Here is a 20,435-nt window from a genome sequence, read left to right as displayed (position 1 = left end):
ATGGATCAGTATTTAATTAAATATCTAGTAGTCAGAATGGATCAGTATTTAATTACATATCTAGTAGTCAGAATGGATCACTATTTAATTAAATATCTAGTAGTCAGAATGGATCAGTATTTAATTAAATATCTAGTAGTCAGAATGGATCAGTATTTAATTAAATATCTAGTAGTCAGAATGGATCAGTATTTAATTACATATCTAGTAGTCAGAATGGATCACTATTTAATTAAATATCTAGTAGTCAGAATGGATCACTATTTAATTAAATATCTAGTAGTCAGAATGGATCACTATTTAATTAAATATCTAGTAGTCAGAATGGATCAGTATTTAATTAAATATCTAGTAGTCAGAATGGATCAGTATTTAATTAAATATCTAGTAGTCAGAATGGATCAGTATTTAATTAAATATCAGTAGTCAGAATGGATCACTATTTAATTAAATATCTAGTAGTCAGGATTGATCAGTATTTAATGAAATTTCTCCATTTGTAGCAAACTTTTAAATAATTCACTGTTGGGATCAAACTTGATCACAATAAACTAATTTTAGAGGTCAAAACAGGCATCAAAAAAATAAAAAATGTTGGCCATTCTGGGGATCGTAATTTACAAAGGCTTTCTAAGGCAGACCAGGACTTTTGGGGGTCTTAGCCCTTAGATCGCTAAGCTAACATATAGAATTGTTTTAAGATGGTCATAAAATAGATAATTTCGACATTACATTTTTTATCTTAAGACCCCTGTAGGTACAACAATATATATAAACAGGCCTCCCAAGTGGCGTCACTACAGACCCGGGTTTGATCCCAGGCTGTGTCACAGCCGGGCCGTGACCGGGAGACCCATGACGCGGCGCACAATTGGCCCAGCGTCGTCTGGGTTAGAGGAGGGGTTGGCCCGGACGGAATTTCCTTGTCCCATCGCACTCTAGCGACTCCTTGTGGCGTGCTGGGCGCATGCAAGCTGACTTCGGTTGCCAGCTGGGCGGTGTTTCCTCCGACACATTGGTGCGGCTGGCTTCTGAGTTAGGTGAGCAGTGTGTCAAGAAGCAGTGCAGGGTCGAGCTCTCGACCTTCACCTCTCCCGAGTCCGTAGGGGAGTTGCAGGAAGATTGTAACTACCAATTGGATATTACGAGATTGGAGAGAAAAAAGGTTAAAATTACACACAAAAAATGTATATATAATTATATCCAATCAAAAGTTTGGACACCTACTCATTCAAGGGTTTTTCTTTATTTTTACTATTTTCTACATTGTAAAATAATGGTGAAGACATCAAAACTATGAAATAACACTTATAGAATCATGTAGTAACCAAAAAAGTGTTAAACAAATCTAAAAATGTCGTGCTTCTACCCCTGCATTGCTTGCTGTTTGGGGTTTTAGGCTGGGTTTCTGTACAGCACTTCGAGATATTAGCTGATGTACGAAGGGCTATATAAAAAATAAAATAAACTTGATTTGATTTAAATATATTTTATATTTGAGATTCTTCAAAGTAGCCACCCTTCGCCTTGATGACAGCTTTGTACACTCTTGGCATTCTCTCAACCAGCTTCATGAGGTAGTCACCTGGACTGCATTTCAATTAACAGGTATTCTTTCCTTCTTAATGTTTTTACGCCAATCAGTTGTGTAGTGACATGGTAGGGTGGTCTATATTATGGCAAGAACAGCTCAATTAAGCAAAGAGAAACGACAGTCCATCATTACTTTAAGACATAAAGGTAAGTCAATCCGGAAAATGTCAAGAACTTTGAAAGTTACTTCAAGTGCAGGCGCAAAAACCATCAAGCTCCATGATGAAACTGGCTCTCATGAGGACCGCCACAGGAAAGGAAGACCCAGAGTTACTTCTGCTGCAGAGGATAAGTTCATTAGAGTTACCAGCCTCAGATTGCAGCACAAATAAATGTGTCACATAGTTCAAGCAACAGACATCTCAACATCAACTGTTCAGAGGAGACCGCGTGAATCAGGCATTCATGGCCGAATTGCTGCAAAGAAACCACTACTAAAGGCCACCAATAAGAAGAGGAGACTTGCTTGGGCCAAGAAACACGAGCAATGGACATTAGACCGGTGGAAATCTGTTCTTTGGTCTGATGAATCCAAATTGGAGATTTTTGGTTCCAACCGCCGTGTCTTTGTGAGACGCAGAGTAGGTGAACGGATGATCTCTGCATGTGTGACAGTAAAACCCTGGATGACTGACAGTAAAACTCTGAATGACTGACAGTAAAACCCTGAATGACTGGCAATAAACGCCGGATGACTGACAATAACCGCCGGATGACTGACAATAAAACCCTGGATGACGGACAATAAACGCCAGATGACGGACAGTAAACCCTGTATTACTGACAGTAAATCCTGGATGACTGACAGGGGGCTCTGTATTGACGCCATCGTGCATCCCATCTTGGTACTTCTCCTCCATTGTAAATAATATTTTAGAAGCTGTATAAATACATGTGTATTATATTACAGACACCTGAACGCATGTTAATTATATTATGTGAGTTAAACACAAAACATTTAAAAGGAAATAATACTTCTTTTTTTTAATCCTTAAATATTTGAGTACTAATTTTACTGTCCTCACTACAACAACAAAAAATACTTAAATACATGTAATTTTGTCCTTGAAACATTTAAATTAAATACTGTAGAATCCCATTCATTCCTATGGAGGACTGCTTTTCTGCCAATATTTCCGACCGGTGGCTTCAAAGCCTCTCATTGGCCAAAACATAGCATCCGCAATACAGGGTTTATATACATCATTGGCTAAAACGCATAGAATAACAGACAGCTTTTGAAGTGTCTATCCTATATCGGAGGGATTTGAAAGCCATGTTTGGTCACGTTATTCGCAGCCCCTGTGTGCTTTTTGCCATTTTTACAACCCAGTACTGGGTTACCTTCAGATGACTCCCCTGAAGTGTTACACAAGCCCCATATTAGGCGCAAACTTTATATCGTTCGGAAAGAGAAGATTGAGCTGCAGACGCTACAAAAAAAAAAACGGTAAATCTAGCAGTAACACACCGGGAACTATTCAATATTCAAAATGACCAACGCACCGGTGTTTCAATCGACTCTAGAGGTTTTAAACTCTCGTAGGGGATCTGTTTATTACATAATAGTCTAGGTCTGATAACTCACCAGAGTTGGATTCATTCGCCTCTAGGAAAACGACAACAAACAGCCAACACTGGAGTCTAGTCGAGACTACTTTCAGTTTCCACCACCAATAAAATCAACAGTTGACTCCTCCTCATGTTATTCTCTTATTATAATCTGGGAGTGGGCAGTCGGTCAGGATGTGTCATACAGCGTTGTTGTTATTACCAAATGGCACCCTACATAGGGCTCTGATCTAAAGTAGTGCACTATATAGGGAATAGGGCTCTGGTCTATAGTAGTGTACTATATAGGGAATAGGGCCCTGGTCTAAAGTAGTGCACTATGTAGGGAATAGGGCTCTGGTCTAAAGTAGCGTACTATAATAGGGAATAGGGCTCTGGTCTAAAGTAGTGCACTATTTAGGGAATAGGGTTCCATTTGTTCTCGTGGTGTTGTTCAGTCAGTCACGGGGGTAGCCTCAGCTAAAACTAAATTAGAGAGCCGAGGTGAAACGTTAACTAAACAGCTGATCTGAATGACTTGTATTATGCCCCGGAGTCATGATAGTCCCTCATGATGACGATTGGGGACGGTGAGTCATTTGAGCTCGAGCTTTAACAACGTTCTGGAAGGGGCGGATCGTTTAACGAGCAGTGACTCACTGAGGGGGGAGTGGCCTTGGTGTGCCTTATTTGGGCAGGGAGAACCTGTTTTCTGCCTGAAGATTTTTTTTTTAAGACCTTTAAATATAATCGACACCTTTTTATATGAAATTGGGATATTATTAAACAAATATATAGAAATGCACATTCACTGTTACCCAAACTGGATAGTTTTGATAATTGATCAAACGTAATAGGAAGTTATAGGGGCGTGTTTTGCTGAAGGAGGCGTGTCTTGTCTGGCAGGAGGGGAGCTGTGATTTACACACCCAAGGTAGTGAAGACAACTCAACCCAGAGGAGGAAGACAAAAAAGGTCACAGATTTGTTTCGAACTTTGACGTTACTGAACACAGGTAAACTGCCTTTTTTTTGTGGGGATACATTGTTTAATTAGCCTAATTTGAGAACGTTTGTTGGTTTAATTTCCCTAAGAGCGCAGGTAAAAAGTTTTAAGAACTAGAGAAGGTGTTGTCGGTAGCCATAGCTCACCTTTCAACAGGTGAATTGCGTCTGACTGGCTTTGCTGGTCGAATATCCCGATAATATTAAAGTCCTAACTAGTTCCAGTACTTAAACACAGAGGACTCCTAACTTATATTTCACCTACGTAAATCCTTCATGTTATTATCGCCCGGTGAAAATGATCATATTTGTTATATACCCGCATGTTGTGGTGAGAACGGGAAGGGTTGCTTACTTTCAGCGTATCCCATTACGCCGATTATGATGCAGAACGGAATGCCACGGGGAGGGACCTAGCTAAATATGTCCAATAGAAACTCTGGTTTTGCTTTGTTTGGTTCTTAATTAAACCGTAACCGGTTTCCGTAATGATTACACCTATCTCCTGTCCTACCGCTTTGACGGTGGCTTGTGTATAATGCCGCGTTCAATACAACCGGGAGCTCGGAACTCGGTAATCTCCGACTTCCGAGCGTTCAAAACAACGGGGAACTCGGGGGAGAAAAAGGGTCTCCGACTGGAAATAAATCTATTTGAATGGTCGTCCAACTCCGAATTCCAATATGGGAACTCGGGCCTCTTTCTAGACTTCCGACCTGAAGATCACTGACGTCATGGTTTGACTTTGTATTTTTCCGGGTGTCCAATTGTTTTGAAATCGGCATTACCAACGGACCTCCACGGGCCTCGAACTACCGTGTCAGATTGTATTAGTATAGATCTTTCTATTAATACTTGAGCCAATGTGTGACATTGGGGTCAACATTTTCAAAAATGGTTTTGAAATAAAACATTTACTTTTTTTATGCAGTTCTACATGTTTACTGAAAGTGAAAATATATACGAATTGTCCCATAACTTCACCTTTACAACACAGAATCTAGTACAATTTGTCCTAAAAGCAGGGTTCATACAGGCATTGACAAGTCAAATTCAAGGACTTTTTCAAGCATTTAATGGTCATTTTCAAGGACCTCAATGTTATACACATATAAATTATACAAGTGTGTGTGTGTGTTGTGTTTAGGGCATAATAGACCCCTTCCCCCAACAAACATGCAAAAAGTGTCAAATTAAAAAGTAGGACATTGCCACTTTAAGAATACTTCTTTAGGCCTTGACATTCTAATTGTTCTTACATTCTAAACTATGAGGTAATAATGTGGACATTATCACTTTAAGAATACTTATTTAGGCCTTGATATTCTAATTGTTCTTACATTCTAAACTATGAGGTAATAATGTGGACATTATTACTTTAAGATTACTTCTTTAGGCCTTGACAGTCTAATTGTTCTTACATTCTAAACTATGAGGTAATAATGTGGACATTATCACTTTAAGAATACTTCTTTAGGCCTTGACATTCTAATTGTTCTTACATTCTAACTATGAGGTAATAATGTGGACATTATCACTTTAAGAATACTTCTTTAGGCTTTGATATTCTAATTGTTCTTACATTCTAAACTATGAGGTAATAATGTGGACATTGCCTGACTATATAGATTGGATCCTTGGTGATGTTTCTGTAGCCTGTGATCAACACAGGCACACGTAATAAATCCATGAATAGTGGTAGCATTAATCTCACCGTTGCTGTTTTTGTCTCCACAAAGTGACCAAAAAACAGGTTTATTTTTTTAATGATAGGATTTGTATGTAAAGCCAAGTTGAAGCCAACATTAGATGTTGTCATTAGATGCACTACTTTTGTGAAAAATGTATATCTTTTTTTAAATTCAGATTTTTCAGGGGGTGCTGCAGCACCCTTATTTACAACGGCTATGGTAATATCCAGAATAATGAATAGGAAGAGCCTTTGGTGTTGCTGCAATAGTCTATCCGGACAATAGACTTAGTGTCCAATCCATATGAAAATATGAAGTAATTTACCTTGATGCTGTAAATCAAGCAGACAACAACAGATGGTCAATATCACCAGGGATATTAGACCCAACAGATGGTCATTATCACCAGGGATATTAGACCCAACAGATGGTCATTATCACCAGGGATATTAGACCCCAACAGATGGTCAATATCACCAGGGATATTAGACCCCAACAGATGGTCAATATCACCAGGGATATTAGACCCCAACAGATGGTCAATATCACCAGGGATATTAGACCCCAACAGATGGTCAATATCACCAGGGATATTAGACCCCAACAGATGGTCAATATCACCAGGGATATTAGACCCCAACAGATGGTCAATATCACCAGGGATATTAGACCCCAACAGATGGTCAATATCACCAGGGATATTAGACCCCAACAGATGGTCAATATCACCAGGGATATTAGACCCAACAGATGGTCAATATCACCAGGGATATTAGACCCCAACAGATGGTCAATATCACCAGGGATATTAGACCCCAACAGATGGTCAATATCACCAGGGATATTAGACCCCAACAGATGGTCAATATCACCAGGGATATTAGACCCCAACAGATGGTCAATATCACCAGGGATATTAGACCCCAACAGATGGTCAATATCACCAGGGATATTAGACCCCAACAGATGGTCAATATCACCAGGGATATTAGACCCCAACAGATGGTCAATATCACCAGGGATATTAGACCCCAACAGATGGTCAATATCACCAGGGATATTAGACCCCAACAGATGGTCAATATCACCAGGGATATTAGACCCCAAGAACAGATGGTCAATATCACCAGGGATATTAGACCCCAACAGATGGTCAATATCACCAGGGATATTAGACCCCAACAGATGGTCAATATCACCAGGGATATTAGACCCCAACAGATGGTCAATATCACCAGGGATATTAGACCCCAACAGATGGTCAATATCACCAGGGATATTAGACCCCCAGACAGATGGTCAATATCACCAGGGATATTAGACCCCAACAGATGGTCAATATCACCAGGGATATTAGACCCCAACAGATGGTCAATATCACCAGGGATATTAGACCCCAACAGATGGTCAATATCACCAGGGATATTAGACCCCAACAGATGGTCAATATCACCAGGGATATTAGACCCCAACAGATGGTCAATATCACCAGGGATATTAGACCCCAACAGATGGTCAATATCACCAGGGATATTAGACCCCAACAGATGGTCATTATCACCAGGGATATTAGACCCCAACAGATGGTCATTATCACCAGGGATATTAGACCCCAACAGATGGTCAATATCACCAGGGATATTAGACCCCAACAGATGGTCAATATCACCAGGGATATTAGACCCCAACAGATGGTCAATATCACCAGGGATATTAGACCCCAACAGATGGTCAATATCACCAGGGATATTAGACCCCAACAGATGGTCAATATCACCAGGGATATTAGACCCCAACAGATGGTCATTATCACCAGGGATATTAGACCCCAACAGATGGTCATTATCACCAGGGATATTAGACCCCAACAGATGGTCAATATCACCAGGGATATTAGACCCCAACAGATGGTCAATATCACCAGGGATATTAGACCCCAACAGATGGTCAATATCACCAGGGATATTAGACCCCAACAGATGGTCAATATCACCAGGGATATTAGACCCCAACAGATGGTCATTATCACCAGGGATATTAGACCCCAACAGATGGTCATTATCACCAGGGATATTAGACCCAACAGATGGTCAATATCACCAGGGATATTAGACCCCAACAGATGGTCAATATCACCAGGGATATTAGACCCCAACAGATGGTCAATATCACCAGGGATATTAGACCCCAACAGATGGTCAATATCACCAGGGATATTAGACCCCAAGCAGATGGTCAATATCACCAGGGATATTAGACCCCAACAGATGGTCAATATCACCAGGGATATTAGACCCCAACAGATGGTCAATATCACCAGGGATATTAGACCCCAACAGATGGTCAATATCACCAGGGATATTAGACCCCAACAGATGGTCAATATCACCAGGGATATTAGACCCCAGATGGTCAATATCACCAGGGTATTAACCCCAACAGATGGTCAATATCACCAGGGATATTAGACCCCAACAGATGGTCAATATCACCAGGGATATTAGACCCCAACAGATGGTCAATATCACCAGGGATATTAGACCCCAACAGATGGTCATTATCACCAGGGATATTAGACCCCAACAGATGGTCAATATCACCAGGGATATTAGACCCCAACAGATGGTCATTATCACCAGGGATATTAGACCCCAACATGGATACAGACACAACTGTCTTCACCTGCTTAACGAAAGAGACGCCAAAATATCCTGGACATTCCTCGTGAACACCTTTGTCCCCACAGCACTTGGGCTGTTGGTGCATCTCATGCCCTATCACAACTTCCTGTTCCTCACTTGACTGTCGTTTAAACAAATTCCTTCCTGCATCTGATGACGTGTGAAAATATCACTGTAATTAAACAGCTCGACACCAAAAATGCACATCCAACAAGTATTATACATAACTATTAAAGAACCACGTTAATGACGGGTGACTTTCAGTTTAGAAGCATTCTATTTTTCCTTTTATTATTTTGGGGATTTGCGTGCCCGTGAAAACAGTTTTCACCCCGTAACATAAGGACACACAAAACGTTGCGTAGTTCCACTGCATTTCTGAGATCTCTGAAGAAAAAAAAACCTGTCTGACAGGGTTCATGTTCAATATCTAATTGAACTGATTCATGCTTCATATATCAGCTGTACACGTGATGGAAGAATGTACTGTGCATGCAGAGGGTTGTAATTCCATTGAATTGGGGATAGTTTCACCAAAATATGCCACAAGACCTAGAATTGCCTTGTATCTCACAAAAAAAGGTTCACTGTTATAAACGAACTATTTTTGATGAATTTACTGGAAAGATTCCGACCCTTTGCAACACTATACAAGAGTAATGGGAGAAAGACGGTTAGATTAGAGTCGTGGGAGAAAGACGGTTTAGATTAGAGTCGTGGGAGAAAGACAGACGGGTTAGATTAGAGTCGTGGGAGAAAGACAGACGGGTTAGATTAGAGTCGTGGGAGAAAGACAGACGGGTTAGATTAGAGTCGTGGGAGATAGACAGACGGGTTAGATTAGAGTCGTGGGAGATAGACAGACGGGTTAGATTAAAGTCGTGGGAGATAGACAGACGGGTTAGATTAGAGTCGTGGGAGATAGACAGACGGGTTAGATTAGAGTCGTGGGAGATAGACAGACATTAACATGTAGACCAGATATGACCTGGAGAAAGAGGGTTTGTAGCATTTTGAGTACACTCACTCACTCAATATACTTTTCTCCAACAACGTGTGTGTTTCGTAACAGTGTTGTTTAGTTACCTAGGTAATGTAATTGTTTTAGAGGATTGCATTGTGATTCACATGATATGAATGGCCCCTCCCTCCCTCCCTCCCTCCCTCCATCCTGCCATCTGTAGCAGTCTGAACTCCTCATTGTTCTGCTTCAACAACACTAATAAAGCACACAGAGGTGTGTGTGTGTGTGTGTGTGTGTGTGTGTGTGTGTGTGTGTGTGTGTGTGTGTGTGTGTGTGTGTGTGTGTGTGTGTGTGTGTGTGTGTGTGTGTGTGTGTGTGTGTGTGTGTGTGTGTGTGTGTGTGTGTGTGTGTGTGTGTGTGTGTGTGTGTGTGTGTGTGTGTGTGTGTGAAATCACCTGGGGTTTAAAGAGTGAGGAATGTGTGTGTGTGAGAGGTTTTAAGGTGTGGTTCTCTCTCTCTCTGGTTACTCTGTGTCAAAACCAACATTCCTACAGGTAGGAAGGGAACATTTATCACCTGTGTTGACTGAGTGTGACTGTAAAGAGAGTGCAGGTAGAAGAGAACACACCTTGTTTACCTGTCTGTCCTCTCTGACCACTGCTTTCCCCAGACTCAGATCAGATTCCAGTCCTGGACTCAAAAAAACATTTTAAATGGGGCATTAAGAATGCTTTTCAAATCTAGAACTAGGCTTAAAATGTGTCCGGGAAACTGCCCCTGAGAGCTCTGAAAACAGCCTGTCTGCCTGTCTGCCTGTCTGCCTGTGTGTCTAGGAGGAGGACGGCTCGAAATACTGTCTGGAACGGAGCCAACGGCATCAAATCATGGAAACCATGTGTTTGATGTATTTGATACAATTCCACTGATTCCGCTCCAGGCAATACCACGAGCCCCTCCTCCCCAAATGAAGGTGTCACCAACCCCCTGAGCTAGCTAGCTACAGGTTTTCACTCCTTCCTCCCCTTCAGTTCCTTTTTATTTAATCAGGTAGAAACAGGTTCTAGTCTCCTGGACAGTTTCTGATGTCTGTGTTCTTGTGTTTCCAAAGGTCTCAGACATTGTTGATGACCTCAGAGCTGATTGATTTGACCAGACTGGAACTGATAGGATTATTGATCACATTGATCAGGTACCTCTATCCCACCAAACATTATCGGAGGTCGGAGTTCACACCCTGCTGGAAGTTTCTGGATCATACTTTTTTTTGGGGGGGGGAGTCTGCTGATTGGTTAAAGAACGTGTTTGGGGCCTGCTGGTTGAGTGTCTCAAAATATCCACCCCAGAACTGATGCACGAAGACGAGGCGAGGGCGACTGGAGGCCACTCCCACCTTGAGGTATCTGTGACAATGGAGTCCCCGTCGCCGCCGCCACCACCTCCTCACATCGTCCCCAACGGCAACCCTCGCGGCAACCCGTCCTCGTCAACAATAACGGACCACATCCCTAACACCAAGCATAACCAGGACGACCGGCGGACTAGCGGAGCTAGCGGCAAATCCAGCCGACTGATCCGGTCGCTTAGCAACGGTCTCCGGAAACACAGTGACTACGTCAAGATTTCGGTACCGGAAGGCCGTAGCAACCGGTTGCCGCGGGAATGGTGGAAAACAGGGGTGGCGTTTGTGTACGCCTTATTCAACCTCATCCTGACCACCGTCATCATTACCGTCGTACATGAACGGGTACCGGATAAATCGGTCAGTCCCCCGTTACCGGATAAGTTCTTTGACTATGTGGACCGCGTACCGTGGGCGTTTACGGTAACAGAAGTCAACGGGATGGTGTTGGTGGGACTCTGGTTCATACAGTGGCTCTTCCTCAAACACAAGTACATGTTCTCTCAACTCCTTATCTTTCAATTCAAATAACTTTATTGGCACGGGAAACACATGTTTACATTGACCAAAGCAAGTGGGGGGGGGGGGGGTGAAATAAACAATAGACCTTAGACATCACAAACGTTTTTTTTAAGGAATAGAGAAGTTTTTTAAAATGTTATGTCTGTATGTATGTTGTTATAACCACTGTGACCTAACTGTGTTATGTCTGTATGTACGTTGTTATAACCACTGTGACCTAATTATGTTATGTCTGTATGTACGTTGTTATAACCACTGTGATCTAACTGTGTTATGTCTGTATGTACGTTGTTATAACCACTGTGACCTAACTATGTTATGTCTGTATGTATGTTGTTATAACCACTGTGACCTAACTATGTTATGTCTGTATGTACGTTGTTATAACCACTGTGACCTAACTGTTATGTCTGTATGTATGTTGTTATAACCACTGTGACCTAACTGTGTTATGTCTGTATGTACGTTGTTATAACCACTGTGACCTAACTGTGTTATGTCTGTATGTATGTTGTTATAACCACTGTGACCTAACTGTGTTTTTCGACTATCAGTTTAGACTGTTGTTCTAATTGTGTTAATTTTCCACTCCAGGTCCATCATTGGTCGACGGTGTTTCTTCATGATTGGAACGTTGTACATGTACCGTTGTGTCACCATGTATATCACCACGCTGCCTGTACCTGGCAAACACTTTACCTGCGCTCCCAAGGTACACAATGATTCACGTAGAGACTAGATGACTGATGTGGGGGGGTCTGCATCTTGACACTACACACCATTTTTTTTGTAAAATATATTTTGGAATCTACAGAAATACATTTATACTGAACCCAAAAAATATAGAGTCAACATGCAACAATTTCAAAGACCAACTGATGCTGTTCTGAGGGCAATGTTATGAAGGTGTCCTTAACGTGTTGTACATGCAAGTGAATACTATGTGTACCTGACAGTTGGTAGAAGGTTCTAGAGTGTAGTTAGAAGGTTCTAGGGTGTAGTTAGACGGTTCTAGAGTGTCGTTAGAAGGTTCTAGAGTGTAGTAGAAGGCTGTTGAGTGTGGTGGTTGCATCTGACAGTTGGTAGAATGTTCTAGAGTGTAGTTAGACGGTTCTAGAGTGTCGTTAGAAGGTTCTAGAGTGTAGTAGAAGGCTGTTGAGTGTGGTGGTTGTATCTGGCAGTTGGTAGAAGGTTCTAGAGTGTAGTAGAAGGTTCTAGAGTGTAGTAGAAGGCTGTTGAGTGTGGTGGTTGTATCTGGCAGTTGGTAGAAGGTTCTAGAGTGTAGTAGAAGGTTCTAGAGTGTAGTAGAAGGCTGTTGAGTGTGGTGGTTGTATCTGGCAGTTGGTAGAAGGTTCTAGAGTGTAGTAGAAGGTTCTAGAGTGTAGTAGAAGGCTTTTGAGTGTGGTGGTTGTATCTGACAGTTGGTAGAAGGTTCTAGAGCAGGGGTGTTAAACATACGGCTCACGGGTGGTTTGAATAAAAAAATATATAATACAAAATTGGGGGGGAAATGAACTCAAAATAGTTTGAAATGACTAAAACCAAATCAAAACTGTGTAGATATTATAATGGACCCTCACTGAACAAAAACATAAATGTAACATGCAACGATTTCACTGAGTTACAGTTCATATCAGGAAATCAGTCAATTTAAATAAACGCATTAGGTCCTAATCTATGGATTTCACATGACTGGGAATACAGATATGAATCTGTTGATCACAGATACCTTAAAAAGAAAGGTAGGGGGTGTGGATCAGGAAACCAGTCAGTATCTGGTGTGACCTCCATTTGCCTCATGCAGCGCTACACATCTCCTTCACATAGAGTTGATCAGGATGTTGATTGTGGCCTGTGGAATGTTGTCCCACGTCCTCGTCAATGGCTGTGTGAAGTTGCTGGATCTGGAACAAGCTGTCGTATACGCCGATCCAGAGCATCCCAAACATGCTCAATGGGTGACATGTCTGGTGAGAATGCAGGCCATGGCACTAATGTTACTGTTCCCACAACAACAACAACATAATAATATTAAAATACATTTTAATGTTGACCTTGAAACTTGAAACTGAAATACTATAGAATTCCATTCATTCAATATTGGCTCCTACTAGGTAGGGCCAATTTAACCGACCGGTGGCTTCAACGCCTCTCATTGAATACCACATTATGAGTCATAATACCCATAAAGCCTAGCGGTCAAACAGGGAAATAGTCACGTTGTCTGAGAGAGATTGACATGGTTATCAGAACATCACACCAGGGTAATGAGCCTACAGGAAACACAGCCCTTATCTTAAGTGTTTCTGAAATCCCCTGTGGGGAAAAATGATAGGAACTATTTCCCTGTTTGACCGCTAGGCTTTATGGGTATTATGACACCGCCACTGTGGGGCTCTATTTGGCCAATACATGGCATCAGCAATTCAAGGTTTATAGACGTCATTGGGGGGGGACACACACACAGTGGCTCCCAATGGTTTCACTATTACCAGGAACATTGTAGAAATTATGCATTGAATAATCCAGGATCAGTCCATTGCAGTATGTTAATTAATCCAGGATCAGTCCATTGCAGTATGTTAATTAATCCAGGATCGGTCCGTTGCAGTATGTTAATTAATCCAGGATCAGTCCGTTGCAGTATGTTAATTAATCCAGGATCAGTCCGTTGCAGTATGTTAATTCATCCAGGATCAGTCCGTTGCAGTATGTTAATTCATCCAGGATCGGTCCATTGTTAACTAAACCTCTCTCTCCCCCTTCTAGCTTTATGGTGACTCTGAAGGAATGGTGTGGCGTATCCTGGGTCTGATTAGTGGAGGAGGCCTGTCAATCACCGGGGGTCATCTCATGTGTGGAGACTTCCTCTACAGTGGACACACTGTAACCCTCACACTGGCATACCTGTTTATCCAAGAGTGTACGTACACACACACACACACACACACTCTGTCACCCTCACACTGGCATACCTGTTTATCCAAGAGTGTACGTACACACACACACACACTCTGTCACCCTCACACTGTCATACCTGTTTATCCAAGAGTGTACGTACACACACACACACACTCTGTCACCCTCACACTGGCATACCTGTTTATCCAAGAGTGTACGTACACACACACACACACACACACTCTGTCACCCTCACACTGGCATACCTGTTTATCCAAGAGTGTACGTACACACACACACACACACACACTCTGTCACCCTCACACTGGCATACCTGTTTATCCAAGAGTGTACGTACACACACACACACACACACTCTGTCACCCTCACACTGGCATACCTGTTTATCCAAGAGTGTACGTACACACACACACACACACACACTCTGTCACCCTCACACTGGCATACCTGTTTATTCAGTGTAAGTCCTGAGATTCTTATTTTATTAAGGAAATAGAGAAGTGTTACAGAAAGGAGACGGTGGCCTCTAACCTGGGACCGGGTCGGGGTCTGTAGCCTCTCTAACCAGGGACCGGGTCGGGGGCTGTGGCCTCTCTAACCTGGGACCGGGTCGGGGACTGTAGCCTCTCTAACCAGGCACCGGGTCGGGGGCCGTAGCCTCTCTAACCAGGCACCGGGTCGGGGACTCTGGCCTCTCTAACCAGGGACCGGGTCGGGGGCCGTGGCCTCTCTAACCAGGGACCGGGTCGGGAGCCGTGGCCTCTCTAACCTGGGACCGGTCGGGGACTGTAGCCTCTCTAACCAGGGACCGGGTCGGGGACTGTAGCCTCTCTAACCTGGGACCGGGTCGGGGGCCGTGGCCTCTCTAACCTGGGACCGGGTCGGGGACTGTAGCCTCTCTAACCAGGGACCGGGTCGGGAGCCGTGGCCTCTCTAACCAGGGACCGGGTCGGGAGCCGTGGCCTCTCTAACCAGGGACCGGGTCGGGAGCCGTGGCCTCTCTAACCTGGGACCGGTCGGGGACTGTAGCCTCTCTAACCAGGGACCGGGTCGGGGACTGTAGCCTCTCTAACCTGGGACCGGGTCGGGGTCTGTAGCCTCTCTAACCTGGGACCGGGTCAGGGGCCGTGGCCTCTCTAACCTGGGACCGGGTCGGGGGCCGTGGCCTCTCTAACCTGGGACCGGGTCGGGGGCCGTGGCCTCTCTAACCAGGGACCGGGTCGGGAGCCGTGGCCTCTCTAACCTGGGACCGGGTCAGGGGCCGTGGCCTCTCTAACCTGGGACCGGGTCAGGGGCCGTGGCCTCTCTAACCTGGGACCGGGTCGGGGGCCGTGGCCTCTCTAACCTGGGACCGGGTCGGGGGCCGTGGCCTCTCTAACCTGGGACCGGGTCGGGGACTGTAGCCTCTCTAACCTGGGACCGGGTCGGGGTCTGTAGCCTCTCTAACCTGGGACCGGGTCGGGGGCCGTGGCCTCTCTAACCTGGGACCGGGTCGGGGGCCGTGGCCTCTCTAACCTGGGACCGGGTCGGGGGCCGTGGCCTCTCTAACCTGGGACCGGGTCGGGGGCCGTGGCCTCTCTAACCTGGGACCGGGTCGGGGGCCGTGGCCTCTCTAACCTGGGACCGGGTCGGGGGCCGTGGCCTCTCTAACCTGGGACCGTTCTAGATGATTCTGTGCTTCCAACTTTGTGGCAGTTTGAGGAGTTTGAGGAAGGCCCTTTCCTGTTTCAGCATGACAATGCCCCTGTGCACAAGGTGAGGTCCATACAGAAATTGTTTGTCGAGATTGGTGTGGAACAACTTGACTTACCTGCAGAGCCCTGACCTCAACCCCATCGAACACCTTTGGTATGACTTGGAATGGCAACTGCGAGACGGGCCTAATCGCCCAACATCAGTGCCCGACCTCACTAATGCTCTTGTGGCTGAATGGAAGCAAGTCCCCACAGCAATGTTCCATCATCTAGTGGAAAGCCTTCCCAGAGTAGTGGAGGCTGTTATAGCAGCAATGTTCCAACATCTAGTGGAAAGCCTTCCCAGAGTAGTGGAGGCTGTTATAGCAGCAAAGGGGGTCCAACTCCATATTAATGACTGCCCTGAAGAGTGGAGGCTGTTATAGCAGCAAAGGGGGACCAACTCCATATTAATGCCCATGATTTTGGAATGAGGTGTTCAATGAGCAGGTGTCCACATACTTTTGAGCAGTTGTCCACATACTTTTGATCATGTAGTATATTTACCAGTCCTATGAGGCTCTGATAAGTGTATTTTGAATTGGGAAATGGGCTGTTGTTTTGGAAAATAAGGGCAAAAACAATTTGACACATGAGGTTGTGTTGTAACTATGTTTGTTTGTTTACCTCCTCAGACTCCCCCAAGAAGATGTGGTGGTACGTGTGGTTGTGCTGGTTGCTAAGTGCTGTGGGCGTGATCTGTATCCTGATTGGTCATGAGCATTACAGCATTGATGTTGTCTTCGCCTACTTTATTACATCACGCCTCTTCTGGTGGTATCACACCATGGCCAACACACAGGTAGGATATATACACACAGGTAGGATATATACACACACAGGTAGGATATATACACACACAGGTAGGATATATACACACACAGGTAGGATATATACACACAGGTAGAATATATATGTACACACAGGTAGGATGTATACACATATGTACACACAGGTAGGATATATACACACAGGTAGGATGTATATACACACAGGTAGATTATATACACCTATATACACACAGGTAGGATATATACACACAGGTATGATATATATATACAGACAGGTAGGATATATATATATACACACAGGTAGGATGCATACACACAGGTAGGATGTATACACAGGTAGGATATATATACACACAGGTAGGATATATACACACACAGGTAGGATATATACACACACAGGTAGGATATATACACACAGGTAGGATATATACACACAGGTAGGATGTATACACACAGGTAGGATGTATACACACACAGGTAGGATATATATACACACAGGTAGGATATACACACAGGTAGGATATATACACCTATATACACACAGGTAGGATATATACACACAGGTAGGATATATATATACAGACAGGTAGGATATATATATATACACACAGGTAGGATGCATACACACAGGTAGGATGTATACACAGGTAGGATATATACACCTATATACACACAGGTAGGATATATACACACAGGTAGGAGGTATATACACACAGGTAGGATATATACACACACACCCACAGGTAGTATATATACAGACAGGTAGGATATATATAAACACACAGGTAGAATATATACACATATACACACACACAGGTATGATATTTATACAGACAGGTAGGATATATATACACACACAGGTAGGATATATACACCTATATACACACAGGTAGGATATATACACACACACAGGTAGTGTATATACACACAGGTAGGATATATACACATATATATACAGACAGGTAGGATATATATACACACACAGGTAGGATATATACACCTATATACACACAGGTAGGATATATACACACACACAGGTAGTATATATACACACAGGTAGGATATATACACCTATATACACACAGGTAGGATATATACACACACAGGTAGTATATATACACACAGGTAGGATATATACACATATATATATATATATATATATATATATATATATATACACACAGGTAGGTTATATACACAAACACACAGGTAAGATATATATCTATATATATACACACACATATATATACACACACACACACGTAGTATATATATATATATATATATATATATATATATATATATATATATATATATATATATATATATATATATATATATATATATATATACAGGTAGGATATATACACATATATACACACAGGTAAGATATATACACACATATATACACACACACACAGGTAGTATATATATACACAGGTAGGATATATACGCATATATACACACAGGTAAGATATATATATATATATATATATACACACACAGGTAGTATATATACACACAGCCCACAGCAACCATCATGTCTAGACATGTAGTACAGACATGATGGTTCCTGTGTGTATATAGATAAGTTACATCACACTACATCCTCAACTGATTCAAAACGTTCTCTTTAGTTCAGACTCTGATTAACTCTGAGCTTTGTGATTCACATCTGTCTCTAGGAATACAATGGATTATTATACGAGTGTCCTTTTGAAGAAAAAAAACTCTGTATACTTCTTAGAATATTATTTTCTAATCCAATCTTTACATTTTGTGTTCAGGCTCTGCGCGGGGCTTCCAACAACTACCTGTCAAGGACCTGGTGGAACCCCGTGTTTCACTTCCTGGAGCGTAACGTCATGGCAACCGTTCCCTGTGTGTTCTCCTGGCCCGTCTCTCTGCCATCTGCATGGTGTAACATTAACCCCTGCGAGAGATACTCCATGGTAGAGGGGGATAGAGATGAGTAGAGGGGGGGAGAGGCCTGTCTCTGTCCTCCTTGTGGTAACAACATCCCCATGGAAGAGGGGGGAGAGGCCTGTCTCTGTCCTCCTTGTGGTAACAACATCCCCATGGGAGAGGCCTGTCTCTGTCCTCCTTGTGGTAACAACATCCCCATGGTAGAGGGGAGAGGCCTGTCTCTGTCCTCCTTGTGGTAACAACATCCCCATGGGAGAGGGGGGGAGAGGCCTGTCTCTGTCCTCCTTGTGGTAACAACATCCCCATGGAAGAGGGGGGAGAGGCCTGTCTCTGTCCTCCTTGTGGTAACAACATCCCCATGGGAGAGGGGGGGAGAGGCCTGTCTCTGTCCTCCTTGTGGTAACAACATCCCCATGGTAGAGGGGGGAGAGGCCTGTCTCTGTCCTCCTTGTGGTAACAACATCCCCATGGTAGAGGGGGGAGAGGCCTGTCTCTGTCCTCCTTGTGGTAACAACATCCCCATGGGAGAGGCCTGTCTCTGTCCTCCTTGTGGTAACAACAACCCCATGGGAGAGGCCTGTCTCTGTCCTCCTTGTGGTAACAACATCCCCATGGTAGAGGGGGGGAGAGGCCTGTCTCTGTCCTCCTTGTGTTAACAACATCCCCATGGGAGAGGGGGGGAGAGGCCTGTCTCTGTCCTCCTTGTGGTAACAACATCCCCATGGGAGAGGGGGGGAGAGGCCTGTCTCTGTCCTCCTTGTGGTAACAACATCCCCATGGGAGAGGGGGGGAGAGGCCTGTCTCTGTCCTCCTTGTGGTAACAACATCCCCATGGGAGAGGCCTGTCTCTGTCCTCCTTGTGGTAACAACATCCCCATGGTAGAGGGGAGAGAGGCCTGTCTCTGTCCTCCTTGTGGTAACAACATCCCCATGGGAGAGGCCTGTCTCTGTCCTCCTTGTGGTAACAACATCCCCATGGTAGAGGGGGGGAGAGGCCTGTCTCTGTCCTCCTTGTGGTAACAACATCCCCATGGTAGAGGGGAGAGGCCTGTCTCTGTCCTCCTTGTGGTAACAACATCCCCATGGTAGAGGGGGATGGGACCAGAGACCCAGACCGAGAGACCCATCTTTCCATCCGTCCCTCCTCTGTTCACGGATCACAGGCTGTAGTCTGTAATGAAAGAAACCTCCCTGAAGGTCATCACTACCCCTGGAGTTCTTCAGCACGGACGCTACGGGCTAACACACCTACGTAGGGGATAGGGTGCACTACGTAGGGGATAGGGGTGCACTACGTAGGGGATAGGGGTGCACTACGTAGGGGATAGGGTGCACTACGTAGGGGATAGGGTGCACTGCGTAGGGGATAGGGGTGCACTACGTAGGGGATAGGGTGCACTACGTAGGGGATAGGGGTGCACTGCGTAGGGGATAGGGTGCACTGCGTAGGGGATAGGGGTGCACTGCGTAGGGGATAGGGGTGCACTACGTAGGGGATAGGGGTGCACTGCGTAGGGGATAGGGTGCACTGCGTAGGGGATAGGGTGCACTGCGTAGGGGATAGGGTGCACTACGTAGGGGATAGGGTGCACTACGTAGGGGATAGGGTGCACTACGTAGGGGATAGGGGTGCACTACGTAGGGGATAGGGTGCACTA

General features: G+C 44.2%; 2 protein-coding genes across 3 annotated transcripts in view; one reads left to right on the top strand and one right to left on the bottom strand.

The window, feature by feature from the left end:
• aimp1b (aminoacyl tRNA synthetase complex interacting multifunctional protein 1b) overlaps positions 1 to 3,327 on the bottom strand; it is a 39,339-nt gene extending 36,012 nt beyond the window's left edge. The window contains exons 1-2 of one of the 2 annotated variants that reach the window (XM_071378480.1): positions 3,182 to 3,274; positions 1,781 to 1,872 (exon numbers count right to left, since the gene is read on the bottom strand). The gene's annotated coding sequence lies outside the window, so the exon portion shown is untranslated. Of the gene's footprint in view, positions 1 to 1,780; positions 1,873 to 3,181 lie in introns of both variants that reach the window. The other variant, XM_071378479.1, reaches the window with a different exon arrangement.
• Positions 3,328 to 4,033: 706 nt separating this feature from the next.
• On the top strand, positions 4,034 to 20,194 carry LOC139561357 (phosphatidylcholine:ceramide cholinephosphotransferase 2-like). The gene is made up of 6 exons (XM_071378388.1): positions 4,034 to 4,159; positions 10,593 to 11,374; positions 12,000 to 12,117; positions 14,175 to 14,328; positions 16,696 to 16,862; positions 18,639 to 20,194. Exons 2-6 carry the CDS (start codon positions 10,833 to 10,835, stop codon positions 18,825 to 18,827), a joined length of 1,170 nt encoding a protein of 389 aa, XP_071234489.1. The 5' UTR covers positions 4,034 to 4,159; positions 10,593 to 10,832; the 3' UTR covers positions 18,828 to 20,194.
• The last annotated feature ends 241 nt before the right edge of the window (positions 20,195 to 20,435 follow it).

Source organism: Salvelinus alpinus, chromosome 31 (assembly GCF_045679555.1).
Source record: "Salvelinus alpinus chromosome 31, SLU_Salpinus.1, whole genome shotgun sequence".
Classification (NCBI taxonomy): domain Eukaryota; kingdom Metazoa; phylum Chordata; class Actinopteri; order Salmoniformes; family Salmonidae; genus Salvelinus; species Salvelinus alpinus.
This window is presented reverse-complemented; position numbering and strand designations above follow the sequence as displayed.

Coding starts and splice junctions, on each gene's coding strand:
- LOC139561357 (XM_071378388.1), top strand. CDS start 10,833: ATGCACGAAGACGAGGCGAGGGCGACTGGAGGCCACTCCCACCTTGAG. Junction 12,118..14,174: donor ACTTTACCTGCGCTCCCAAG/GTACACAATGAT, acceptor TCCCCCTTCTAG/CTTTATGGTGACTCTGAAGG. Junction 14,329..16,695: donor ATACCTGTTTATCCAAGAGT/GTACGTACACAC, acceptor TTACCTCCTCAG/ACTCCCCCAAGAAGATGTGG.